Source organism: Pangasianodon hypophthalmus, chromosome 7, assembly GCF_027358585.1.
Source record: "Pangasianodon hypophthalmus isolate fPanHyp1 chromosome 7, fPanHyp1.pri, whole genome shotgun sequence".
In the NCBI taxonomy this organism is placed as follows: domain Eukaryota; kingdom Metazoa; phylum Chordata; class Actinopteri; order Siluriformes; family Pangasiidae; genus Pangasianodon; species Pangasianodon hypophthalmus.
Genome location: NC_069716.1, coordinates 3272896 through 3285800, shown reverse-complemented (window position 1 = coordinate 3285800; position 12905 = coordinate 3272896). Strand labels below are relative to the sequence as shown.

The following is a 12905-nucleotide window of genomic DNA, read 5'->3' as shown; positions in this document are numbered from 1 at the left end:
CCATTAGGGAATACCATTGTCAAGAAGAGGGGTAATTAGTGTGCAACAATGTTTAGGTAGGTGGTACTTGTCAAATTAGCATCCACATGAATGCCACAACCCAAGATTTCCCAGCAGAACATTGCCCAGAGCATCACACTACCTCTGATGACTTGCTTTCTTCCCATAGTGCATCCTGTAGTGCACCTTAGTGCACCTCTTCTCCAGGTAAGTGATGTACCTGCACTCGGCTGTCCACATGACGTAAAAGAAAACGTGATTCATCAGACCAGGCCATCTTCTTCCACTGCTCCATTGCTATGCAGCTCCATACGCAGCAAGCTGTGATGCACTGTGTATTCTGACACCTTTCTATCATAGCCAGCATTAACTTTTTCAGAATTTTGTGCTACAGTAGCTCTTCTGTGGGATCGGACCAGACAGGCTAGCCTTCTCTCCCCACACACATCAGTCAGCCTTGGGCGCCCATGACCTTGTCACCAGTTTACCGGTTGTCCTTCCTTGGACCACTTTTGGTAGGTACTAACCACTGCATACTGGGAACGCCCTGCAAGACCTGCCATTTTGGAGATGCCCTGACCCAGTTGTCTCGCCGTCAAAAATTGGCCCTTGTCAAAGTCGCTCAGATCTTTACACTTGCCCATTTTTCCTGCTTCCAACACATCAACTTCGAGAACTGACTGCTCAGTTGATGCCTAATATATCTCACCCCTTGACAGGTGCCAATGTTATTCACTTCACCTGTCAGTGGTTTTAATGTTATTAGTCAGTCTTATGGTTCCATGAATGTATTTATAAAGATGCAGCATTACAGCATTGCTTCAGTTCACTGATGTTTGAGGGCATTCGTTTATGCACAGCTCTCTTAAGATCCTGCCACAGCATCTCAGTGGGGTTTTCGTCTGGACTTTGACTTGGCCATTTCAACACCTTGATTTTTTCTTCTTAGTCATTCAGATGTCGATATCCTGGTGTGCTCGGGATCATTTTCTGTTGGATGACCCAAATTCAACCCAGCTTAAGCTGCTGGACAGATGGCCTCTTATTTGTTTCAAGAATATTCTAGTATAAAGTGGAGTTCATTGCTGTCTTAATTTCCCAGGTCCTCTGGCTACATTTAATGTGTTTACAGAGGCCTGTAGGTTACATTATGTAGCTCTTGGGTATTTCTTTATATTTCTGACCATTAAACATTAAATTAAGTTTGCTCGGATACCCACTCCTGGGAAGATTGTCAGCTGCCCTGAAGGCTTTCCATTTGTAAACAATCCTTCTCACTGTAGAATGATGAATTTCAAATTGTTTGGAGATAGCCTTATAACCGTTCCCAGATCAACATCAACAATTGCTTCTCATGGTCATGGTTGATTTCTTTTCTATTTGGTATGATGTAGACACACACCTGAGTGCTCCAGAACACAAAACTGCCAAAGGTTCTGCTTTTATAGAGGTAGTCACACTTCTTGATGATTAACTAATCTTGTGCATTTCACTAGTAACACCTGGCTGCTAATTACTCTCTTGATGATTGTGGAAGTAGGAAGGGTGTGCTTATTTTTTTCCCACCTGGTTTCTGAATGCTGGTCTACCTTGTTGAGGAAAAAAATTACTAAATATTGTGTATATAAGTTGGTGAGGACCACAGAATTGTTATTCAGGCCCTGATAAATAAAAACACAGAATTAAAAGAGGGTATAATTTCTTTTCTCTCTACAGTGAAACCTCAGAGAGATTCTGCGGTAGAGGAACCATCCAATCTGGTAAATAATATTAAATTGTACCTACATGCTTTTATTATTTAAACAAACTACCAAATTTCACTCTCATGATTCAGATAGATGTGATTTAAAATGAAGATGTTTATCTCCACAGGGTCATGATGCAGTGGAGCTGAATTATTCTGCTTTACATTTCAATAAGAAGAATACCAGAAGAGTGAAAACAAAGAGGGAAAAACCTGAAGTCTGTGTTTATTCTGAAGTGCCGTTTGCTACATAGATTATATTTCTAATTTAATTTGTTTTAATTTATTAATTAATTATTTTTTTAAGGTTTACTTTTCAGAAGTAAAGTTTATTACGTATCTATGGTCAGTTTGTGTCAGCTGGTAGTGATGTCAGATGTGAGGATTAAAATCTAATATGTCTCAAGTTAAAATCTAATTATATAATTGTTCTGTTCAAATGTGTGAAGTTCTGCACCATCACCAGACATTCTCTCAGTTCTTTGTGACAATGTGTATGTGCCAAATCATCTACTTGAAGCACACTTTATATGTACATTAGAACTTTTCAAAGTGCAAGTAGTGAGGAATTAATACTAAAATTATGCACATCATTATAAATACCTCAGAACTAAGTTCAGCTTAACTGATTTCCAGACAGTTGTGTATAACAGTCAGTAACTGTACACCTACAAAGTGAACTATGAGGTAGGTGGACCTGACAAAATGGCCAGTGAATGTATATAATAAGAAGTGAGTACCTGAGGGTGAACATGTGGTATAGGGACAAAAGTTTCAGTTCCTGCTCTTGTGGCTAACTGCTCTAACGATCTATGAAACGCATCAACACTTCTTCTTTCTGCACATACATTTTAAAGGTCTTCATATTTTAAGCATTTATATACACTGACAAAGGTTTTGGAGCAAACTGTATTAACAATTTCAAGATTCAAGAAATTCAAGAAATGAACTTCTAGAATTAGAAAGTAAAAGTGAACTGAGAAATGTTTGTGACTTTTTATTTTACTGCAACTTACAGTCACACAGTAAATGCATGACCAAAGACATGCACTCACTTTTAATGAAGCACTCATTTAGAGTCTAATAACAGTCTACAAAAATACAAAAATTTAGAAATTTCATTAAAAACCTACTTTTTTTTCTTATGTAATTACTGGTATTAGGTAAATTTTAATAAAAACCACTTATTCAAAAGTGTTTTTTTTTTTATCCCTAATATCCTGTATACCTTTCAGTTATTGTCATGAAACAGACCATTGGACACAACACAACACAACACAACATTTTAATAATCAAGTAGTCAAATTGAAAGTTTAAATTTAGGATGAGAATCTGTTAGATATGCCAACATTTAAGCTATTTACAGAAACATACATACAAATAATAATAAGCACTAATACATAAATATATATATATATATATATATATATATATATATATATATATATATATATATATATATATATATATATATATATATTTTTTTTTTTTTCAAAATTATGATCATTCTTAATTGGTTAAAGATTGCACACTTTAAAAAAAGTAATTGCTTTAACATGTGTACAGAAATACCAACTGTAATCATTAATGTTACTTATAAACATACAGTTTTATTTCACATCAGAGTACACACAATCGTACGCTGAGTCAGTTTTCCTTTTTTCAGCTTTGGCTTTCCTCTTCGTAAATTGTAAAGCTGCATAATTCAGTGATTCAGCTTCGGATTTCTGAATCTAATATAAAATAAAATTTAAATTAAATTAAAATTAAATAAAATTTGTACAAAGCTGAGCAGATTGAATGTATAAATGACCATTATACTGTAAGTAGCAGTATATGAATGTAACATATTAATAATATACAAAGAAGTGAACAGTGATTGGTAGGGAGTTTCATGCATGACTAAAGTAGACATTGGCATATCAATAGAAAAGCAGAATTACTCAAACAGTATATAATAGTATAAAATACATATTATATTTTCTTGTACACGTACCTGCCTCATTCCTGTAGAATCTTCTATAGAATTGTCCACTATTAATACAGAAATACACCTATTTAGTCATTTTAACAAAACTTAACTGAAGTAATTATCTGATCACAAAAGCACTTACTTTTAACACATTTTCTTCTCTTCAGTATGAAATAAGTGAGGCAGAAAATCAGAAGTGCACACAAACCCAAAGCCGTTCCCAAACCGAGCACTGTCAAATGTAAAGATGTAGAGAGCAAATTATACTTCGTGAATTAAGATTAATTATTTAATGGTGAATTATAAAACATCTTACCTGTTTTCTCTTGTGTGTTCATGGTAGTGCTGTTTCCATGCAGTGTTGGTTCACACACCACTGAATTATCACACAGAGCTGGTTTAGATGTTTCTGATGCAATAGTAACATTCTCACCTATAAATATTTATCGTGATTCACTAAAAGTCTGTAACTCAGTGTTGTTGAAGAAAACACAGTTAGCATTTCACTACTTCACTATTATTTGTCTTCCAGGTTGAACATACTAATGGTAATAAGGAAAAATATCACTACATTAAACCAGTAGCTTAAGAAAATTTTGTGGAAATCCTACCTTTAATCTTTAAATAAGTTCCATCTGCAAACAAAGGGATGGGTCTCGTCAGTGCACAGTAGTACATGGCTTCATCAGACTGAATGATGTTTAAAATGGTCATATTGAAGCAGTTTGAAGATCTTTCTATTTGGAAACGAGACTTTTGGAATCCATTGTAAAATGTTTCTCCAGAAGTTTTAAAGAATGTGACAATAGTCTGAGGTTTTTTTCTTGTTAGTTGCTTAAACCAGGCCATCATCCCGTATTCCTTTTCAGAAATACAGCACTGCAGAGTAGCCGAGTCTCCAATATCCACAATAAGCTCTTTATCAGGCTGATAAACTGGTGACTCTGTTGGGGATTGTATAGTAACCCAGCATCTACCAGGTTGGACTGTATCTATAAAAAACAAACACATCAGTAGATTAATAATGTAATTCAGATATTATTAAGCACACAGGGTTATTAAACATAACCTTAAACAAATAAAAGTTTAAAACTTTCTGGTAATTAGAAAACATTCCAAATAAGCAACAGTCAAGATGAATATTGTACATATTACTTACACATGGTGCTGAAGATTAAAATAAAATTCCTGAAACCAGTCATTTTTTTAATTTCTGAAAAATTCTACAGTGTTTGTGTCAGCAACAGAATATGAATGCACTTGAAGCCTGGTTTGAATTTATACTTATACTATAGGCGCCCTGTACTGATCACGCCCCAGAATATGACGTGATTGGTTGTTAAAAAAAGACATGATAAACTAGCACGTGGTGTTCTGATCTACCTACATCTACACATTTTATTTTCCATATTTGTGTTTTGGTTTTGCAAACAAAGATGTTATGACTGAATGGAAAATGTGGTTTACTTGTACACTCGTGTGCCTACACTAACATCTCATCTCATCTCATAACATAAATCATTGTTGTTTATTTAATTGACCTTAATTCCACTTATTTGTACAAAATCTTCCCTATAAAATAATGATCGCCAACAAAGTGTGCGATACGTTTGAATTTCGGCATTTTAACAAGTGCTTTTTATTGTTGAAGGCCTGACTGCAGTGTTCAAGTTACAGGAGGCACCGGTGATTTTATGTATTTCTGCTGTATTGTTTGTACAGGCCTGATTGCTCTGTTTAATGAATTTGGCTGCTTTATCTTGCCACAACATATGAGAATCTGTCAGACACAGACATAGTGTGTTGTTTGTGTTGCAGTATTATGGAGTGATATATATATATATATATATATATATATATATATATATATATATATATATATATATATATATATATATTTACACATAATTCCTGCATGGAACAAAGCGCACTCTGTAGGTGTGAAGATCTTCATTGGAAATGCTGAATGTATTTTCCAGAGCTTGTACTTAAAAACAGAACAAGGATTTGGATTCTTACTCAAACTCTGCACTTTCACAACACAAAACACCACATTATTAGCTTTGAACATGCATGCTTCTATGTTAAACATGTAACAGACTAAATCATGGCACATCCTGAGAGCCCCCACCCCCTATCTCCCCAAGATACACTAAGATGTCATCAGTGTGAGCCTCTTGTTGAGCATGTCATGAAGCATGTGAAATAACTGGAATGCAGTTGGGGCATTCGTCAAACCATACCACATCACCAACTATTCATAGTGCCCAGTGGCTCTAGAGAAGGCAGACTTCCACTCATCCCACTCCCAGATGTGTATGAGGTTGTACTTACTCTACAACTTGATTCAGTGTGGCCGGCACCAAAGGTAGGGAGTGCTGGGAATTTCTATGTGATCTGGTTATTTCCACAGTAATGCATGGCCACAGTTCTGTGTCCGTTTTCTCCATGAATTCGCAAACAGATGTGGAGAGTCAAATTAATCCCTGCCTAAGGCCCTTCTGGATATACTCCTCCATAGCAGCAGTGTCTTTAATGGACAGAAGTTGTTGGAACTAGGAGGATTGGCCCTGGCAGCAGGTTGACAATACAATACCAGGGTCTATATTGTGGGATTTTGGTGGCACTTTTCTTGCTAAAGACCTGTGCCAGATGATGGTACTCAGTGGGCACAGTCTCCAACTCATTGATTGTATGGATGTGAAGCTGCAGTGGAACTGGAGACAACATGGCTGAGGACCTTGGTGATCAGCTTTCTCTGTCATCTTGACCAGACTATCCTTGGTATGACAGAATGTCTGAGCGAGTCAACAACAAAAATGTTAACAGTCTCTGAATTAACAGGTTCAATCTGTACTTTCAGTGGCTGGGAATGAAAGAAAACATCATATTTGTACAGAATATCATGTGAAGAGATGTTACTTACAAACTGACTCTGAGGACCAGATCTCTTTATGCAGCTACCACTCTCGCATATGTCCAGACCTTCTGCAATAAAAATATTGACTTTAACAGATTCTTCTGGCAGGTTCCTCTGGTACCAGGCAGATTTGGTCCACTTCCATGGACTATGGGTTGGTTGGAATATTTTTCCTATGCTTGGGCACTGAACTAATCATGATGCCCGCTCTCTTAGTAGATCTAATCTGATGAAGAGAGAAATCATCTGGATGAGTGATAAGGAGTTGTCTTGGCAGGTGGCGTTATATTATCCGCCAATGACCAGACCTCTCTATCTGGTTAGAACAAAGATGTCTTCCTTCACGATTCTGGCTCACGGATTTTGAAAATCTGGCACTGTATTGTCAGACATTCTACCTTCCTAGAGAGTTTATTGCCATCACAATTGTAGCTGTTTACCTCCCTCTGAGTGCAAGTGTTGAAGAGTCTAACAACTGACTGCATCATTTGATCTATGAACTACAAGCAGTGCAATAAAATGCTCATCATCACAGGAGACATTAACCATACCAAGCTGAAATCTGTCCTACCCAAATTTCACCAGCATGTGCTCTGTCAAACCAGGACCACCATCATCAAAGCCCCAGAGGGAGGTGTCCTCAGGTCACTCTTGTTGCACTCCCATGACTGTACTGTCAAGCACATCGCCAACACCATTCTCAGGTTTGCTGATGACATGACCTTCATAGATCTTATACCAGGATGAGATGAAACAGCTTACATAGAAGAGGTGTTCCTTCTTGCATGCTTGTGCTCACAGAAAAAAAAATGTCTGTAAATGTCAGCAAAACTAAGGAAATTGTTGATTTAAGCAGAAAGGAAACAGAACACACTCCAAGAACTATTTGCTATAACTATCCTTTGTTATAAGGGCCCTGATTTCAAACTCCTGAGCATGCATGTTGCTGAAGAAATGAACCACCAACACATCTTCTCTGGTTATGAAAGCACAGCAATGTCTATACTGTCTCAGGAGGCTGAAAAAAGTCAAAGCTTTTACCAGGAATATTTTAAACATAAAAAACCCAAACACATCTATAGTAGCATTGGTGCCTCACTAACCCCCTTATCTCCAGCATTACAGAACAATATCATGCAGAAAAATCAAAGTTTCTATCCATCCTAACCACATTTTCTTCATCTGGTAAGAGGTACTGCAGCAGGATGTAAAGGTCATAAATGACAGGCCTTCAGGTCTCAGAAACAGATATATTGCTTGGCCTCTTTACATTACATATGTTATCATTGCATTGATGCACGGCCACCTTACATTAGTTATTTTTGAACAATTATTGCACATCCATGTTTGTTTGTTGTACAATGCTAACCAGAAGTACTATATTTTGCTTTTATTTTACAACTTTCACAGAAAAACAACAATAAGGTATCTGAATATGAATCAATCAAACTTTTTATTTGGGTTCACAAACATTTTATTTTCCTTGTTTATTTAATGAGTAACCCAGTGGACATTTTTCCTTATGTATGTATGTATGTATTTATTTATTTAAAGTTCATTTTAATTTTAGATGTTCATTTTAGCAGCTCAAATATACCTCAGACAAAACGAGACTTAAATTCCTGGGGACTGAAATGACCTTTATAACACCCATTGTGTTTGCAACTTCTACAAAACTTAACAGCAGCACAGCCTCTGGCTTTTTGTGTGATGGTTGTAAGATTGCATGCAGTGTGAGATGAAAATCCTGATTATGGCTCCATTTCTGGAAGGATTTATCTTTGTTGTTTGATGCTTCACTTTAGTTAATGTAAAATGTGTTTAAAGAAGTTTTATTTCGACAAACTATAAAATAATGAAAGTAAAACAAAACAACAACAACAAAAACACCTTAAAACGGTTGGAAGCCAGTTTTGCAACAGGTTGTGTATTTAGACCAATATATCAATTGCCTTTTTTTTTGCTGCTGACTTAATAATCTTCACTGCATTCACTGATTTCTCAGTAATACTGGTAAACCTTCCACCACTATTTGAGCCTTGGTGTCCTTTCACTGCCGGAAACATGACCACAGAGAGTTAATACACGGTAATGTGAATGTCACAGTCCTTGACCTACATTTAAGGCCAACTCACAAGCTTAGAAATTACCTAGTAAATTAATTACTAGAAAAATTTCAGAAAGGTTGTGGGCTGACCTACATTTATGGCCAACCCACAACCTTCCTGAAATTTTTCTAGTAATGAAATATTACTTTTGTACACTCAGAAATTTTCAAATGCTAAAAATCATGTTTTTCTCACGTCTTTAATGAAACTGCTCTTCAGCAAAAGACAGAGTCATACAAATTAGGCCACAAAATGTAATGTTAAACAAAAATGTTGTATTATTCACATGTTCTCTGTTAGTTATGGTTAATTATAGCACACTTGAAAGAAATAATGGGGAGGAATTATTTTACACAGGTAAACCCTGTGGCATGGAAAATCTACACAGGGGAAAAATCGAATATAGGCAAATTTATTTAATATGTCTTATCATGAGTTTATTGTAAACAAATATAAGATTATTTTTAGCTTCTCTGTTTTTTGTTTACTATTGTTATATATGGTAATTTTGTTTCTAGAAAAAAATTTAGCTGTCAAAAGGTGGGTTTAATAATCTTACATTTGTTACATCATATGCTCATAATGAAAAATATGGAATAAATTTTCCTATAGTCAAGGTATTTTCACTTGTTTAAATGTTTTTACTGTTTTTGCAGTGTAATAGTACAATTTGTTATGAATATTCTATGTTACATCTTATTCACATCGGCATACACACACTCATCTGATGAGCCAGTTTTCCTATTTTCAGCTTTGGCTTTCCTCTTGGAAAATTTCAAAGCTGCATAATTCAGTGTTTCAGCTTCAGATTCCTGAAAAAAACATAATAGTGCAAAACTTAATAACAAGTCTAGCTCAAAGTAATAACCATCCAATATAGGTAACTTCATTATACACACTAACTACTACACATAAGAGCAGCATCAAAATAAAAGTTTGAGATTGTTGTGAAAAAGTGCAAATGGAGTGTATACATTATATCTAGAATATTACAAAGAGCAGCGTTTGAATGTAGCAATTTTGCACATATGGTGGGGTCCAAAAGTCTGAGACCTCTAGTGAAAATGCTTCTATTTTGCACTCTTTTCTAATTTAATACAACAATTTTCATTACAAATTATATTATTGACAGCAACTTGAGTGAAAAGTATTAATATAGTATCTGTATTCTGTATATCCCCTTTTTGCTTTAATGACAGTGTGCACTTGAGCTGGCATGGACTCCACAAACTTGTATAAAACCTTATGATCGATTTTAGATCAAATTCATCATAGTGTCATATGAACACATGCTTCAATAGAAGAGTTTAGACATGAGGAAAATCTGACCTTTTGTACAAAGCAATATACACAGTCCATATCATAAATTTGCTTACATTTAAATAGGGATGTAGGAATAGTGCAGAATCCTGAATATTAAATATTGACGATTTACTTTCTTTGTTTTAAATATTTCAAAATTCTAAACCTTTCTTTTTATATCATATTTTAAATAATTAAAAAGAAATCCTAGATTTGCAATGTGGTCTCAGACTTTTGGACTCCACTGTACATGGGTTTTTAAAATTAGTAGTCAGACTAACGTGTGACTAGAGGAGACATTGGTATTTAAAGATAAATAGAAATAAAGTACAGTATATAATAGAATAAAATCAATACTATATTTTTCCCCACGTACCTGCCTCATTGCTGAAGAATCTTCTATAGCCGTATTCACTATTAATACAGAAACATACTTGTTAGTCTTTTTGAAACAAATAAAAATAACTGGAATTATTATCTGCTCAGAAAAAGCACTGACTTTTATCACATTTTCTTCTCCTCAGTATGAAATAAGTGAGCCAGAAAATCAGAAGTGCACACAAGCCTAAAGCCGTTCCCAAACCGAGCACTGTCGAATGTAGAGATCTGGTCATTTCTGATACTGTTATCTCACAACATTGTATTTACATTAATTGATCATTACAATGATTTTCTAGGCAAATTATGTATTAGGAATTAAGGATAATTAATTAATGGTGAACTATAAGACATCTTACATGTTTTCTCTTGTTTGTTCATATTAGTGCTGTTTCCATGCGGTGTTGGTTCACACGCCACTGAATTATCACATGGTCTAGATGTTTCTGATGCAATAGTAACATGCTCACCTACGAATATTTATTATGATTCACTTACAAAAAAGTCACAGTTCACTATTTTTGAACTATATACTTCACTATTATTTGTCTTCCAGGTTGAACATGCTAATGGTAATAAGTAAAAATATCACTACATTAAACCAGGAGCTTAATCAATTTAACTCGAAATCCTACCTTTAATGTTTAAATAAGTTCCATCTCCAAACACGGTATATGGGAATATGTCTGCACAGTAGTACATGGCTTCATCAGACTGAATGGTGTTTAAAATGGTCATATTGAAGCAGTTTGAAGATCTTTCTATTCGGAAATGAGACTTTTGGAAACCACTGTAAAATGTTTCTTTACCACTTTTATATACTGTGACAACATTCAGAGGTTTTTTTCTGTTTGGTTGTTTAAACCAGGCTATCATCCCAACTACTTTTTCAGAAACACAACACCGCAGAGTAGCCGAGTCTCCGATATCCACACTGAGCTCTTTATCAGGCTGATAAACTGTTGACTCTGTGGGGGATTGTGCAGTAACCCAGCGTCTACCAGGTTGGACTGTATCTAGAAAAGCAAATGCATTAATTAGGCAGTGAATGCAATCTAGATATTATTCTACACAAAGAGTTAATAAACATCAACATAAAATAAAGTATAAAGACTTTAAAAGAATAATGTTTGATTTCCCTCTACATTCAACTACACACAAAAGTAGCTTAGAGTAACACGCTTGAAAATTAAAAAAAAAATACATCAAACAAGATTTATTTAATTTGCTCAAATTACTTACACATGGTGCTGTAGATCAAACTTAAAATCCACAAACCAGTCATTTTTTTGTTTCTTAGAAAGTATAGAGTGTTTGTATCTCATTTATCAACAGAACATTAAGCGTGGTTTGAATTTATAGTCATGCTAGGCCTTCTGCACTGATCACGCCCCCGAATATGATATGATAAGCACACACATTGCATTCTGACCTACATCTACCCCACAGCTTTTTCCATATATGTGCTTTAGTGTTGCACAGAGATATCATGAAAAAGATGTAATGACAGAATGGAAAATGTGGTTTACTTATACACTTATATGAACCTGCAGTATCATCGCATTGTTTATTTTAATTGCCCTCTGAATTCAGTGCACAAAGTAGTGCATTTGAATTTTGGCATTTCACAGGTGCTAGTATTACTGAAGTCCTGACAGCAGTGTTCAAGTTACAGGGGAGCCAGATGGAGCTTTGCTCCCCCAAAACAGACACTTTTTTTAACTCTGAAATCTGCCCTACCCAATTTTCACCGCCATGTGTTCTGTCCAACCAGGACCACCATCACCACAGCACCATAGGAAAATATCCTCTCTTGTACTCAGAGTACATCCATGACTGTACTGTCAAACGCAGCACCAACACCATTCTAAAGTTTGATAATGACCTGACAGCTATAGATCTTATATCAAGTTGAGATGAAATAGCTTAAAAAGAAGAGGTGATTCCTCCTGATTCTGATCTTCAAAAAAAAAAAAAATCATAAACGAAAACAAAAATCATATATATTTAAATGTAAGAAAATCAAATGAATTTATTGTTGACATCAGGAAATAGGAAACAGAGCATACTCTATGAACCATTTGCAGATCCTCTGTTGAAAGGGCCCTGACTGAACCTCCTGTCGTCACTGTCAACAGCTTTGACCTCCAGCTTTGCAAAAGTAGAGCATGCAGAATAACCAAGTTTCTATCCATAGCAACCACAGTCTTTTCTTCCTACTAGTGTCTGATAAGAAGTACTGCAGCATTTGAACCACCAGCAGCAGACTCTCTAACGGCTTCCCCGGATTTAAAAGTCATAAATCCTAGCCCACTTTCTTTTTCTTCTTTTTGATTTCATGAGCAACTCCACCCATTGTTGCTCTTTGGTTAATTGGCTGTTGATAATAGTCTTTGGCTATTCTCTATATAACACAGCCTGTATTCTCTCTCTTTTTCCTTCATTTTCATCTGTCGTTTATATTTAAGGTTATAGATCACT

At 35.4% G+C, this 12905-nt stretch overlaps 1 long non-coding RNA gene and 1 gene segment (V, D, J or C); both read right to left on the bottom strand.

The window, feature by feature from the left end:
- Nucleotides 1–3743: 3743 nt before the first annotated feature.
- On the bottom strand, nt 3744–4098 carry LOC113547181 (uncharacterized). The gene is made up of 3 exons (XR_008301956.1): nt 4033–4098; nt 3859–3948; nt 3744–3778 (listed from the first exon to the last, which is right to left on the bottom strand). It is a non-coding gene; the product is annotated as an uncharacterized LOC113547181 (long non-coding RNA).
- A 6470-nt stretch (nt 4099–10568) lies between these two features.
- On the bottom strand, nt 10569–11793 carry LOC113547180 (Ig kappa chain V region BS-5-like). The segment is given in 3 exon segments: nt 10569–10894; nt 11060–11440; nt 11667–11793. Coding segments are annotated over 3 exon segments (576 nt in total).
- Between the last annotated feature and the right edge of the window lie 1112 nt (nt 11794–12905).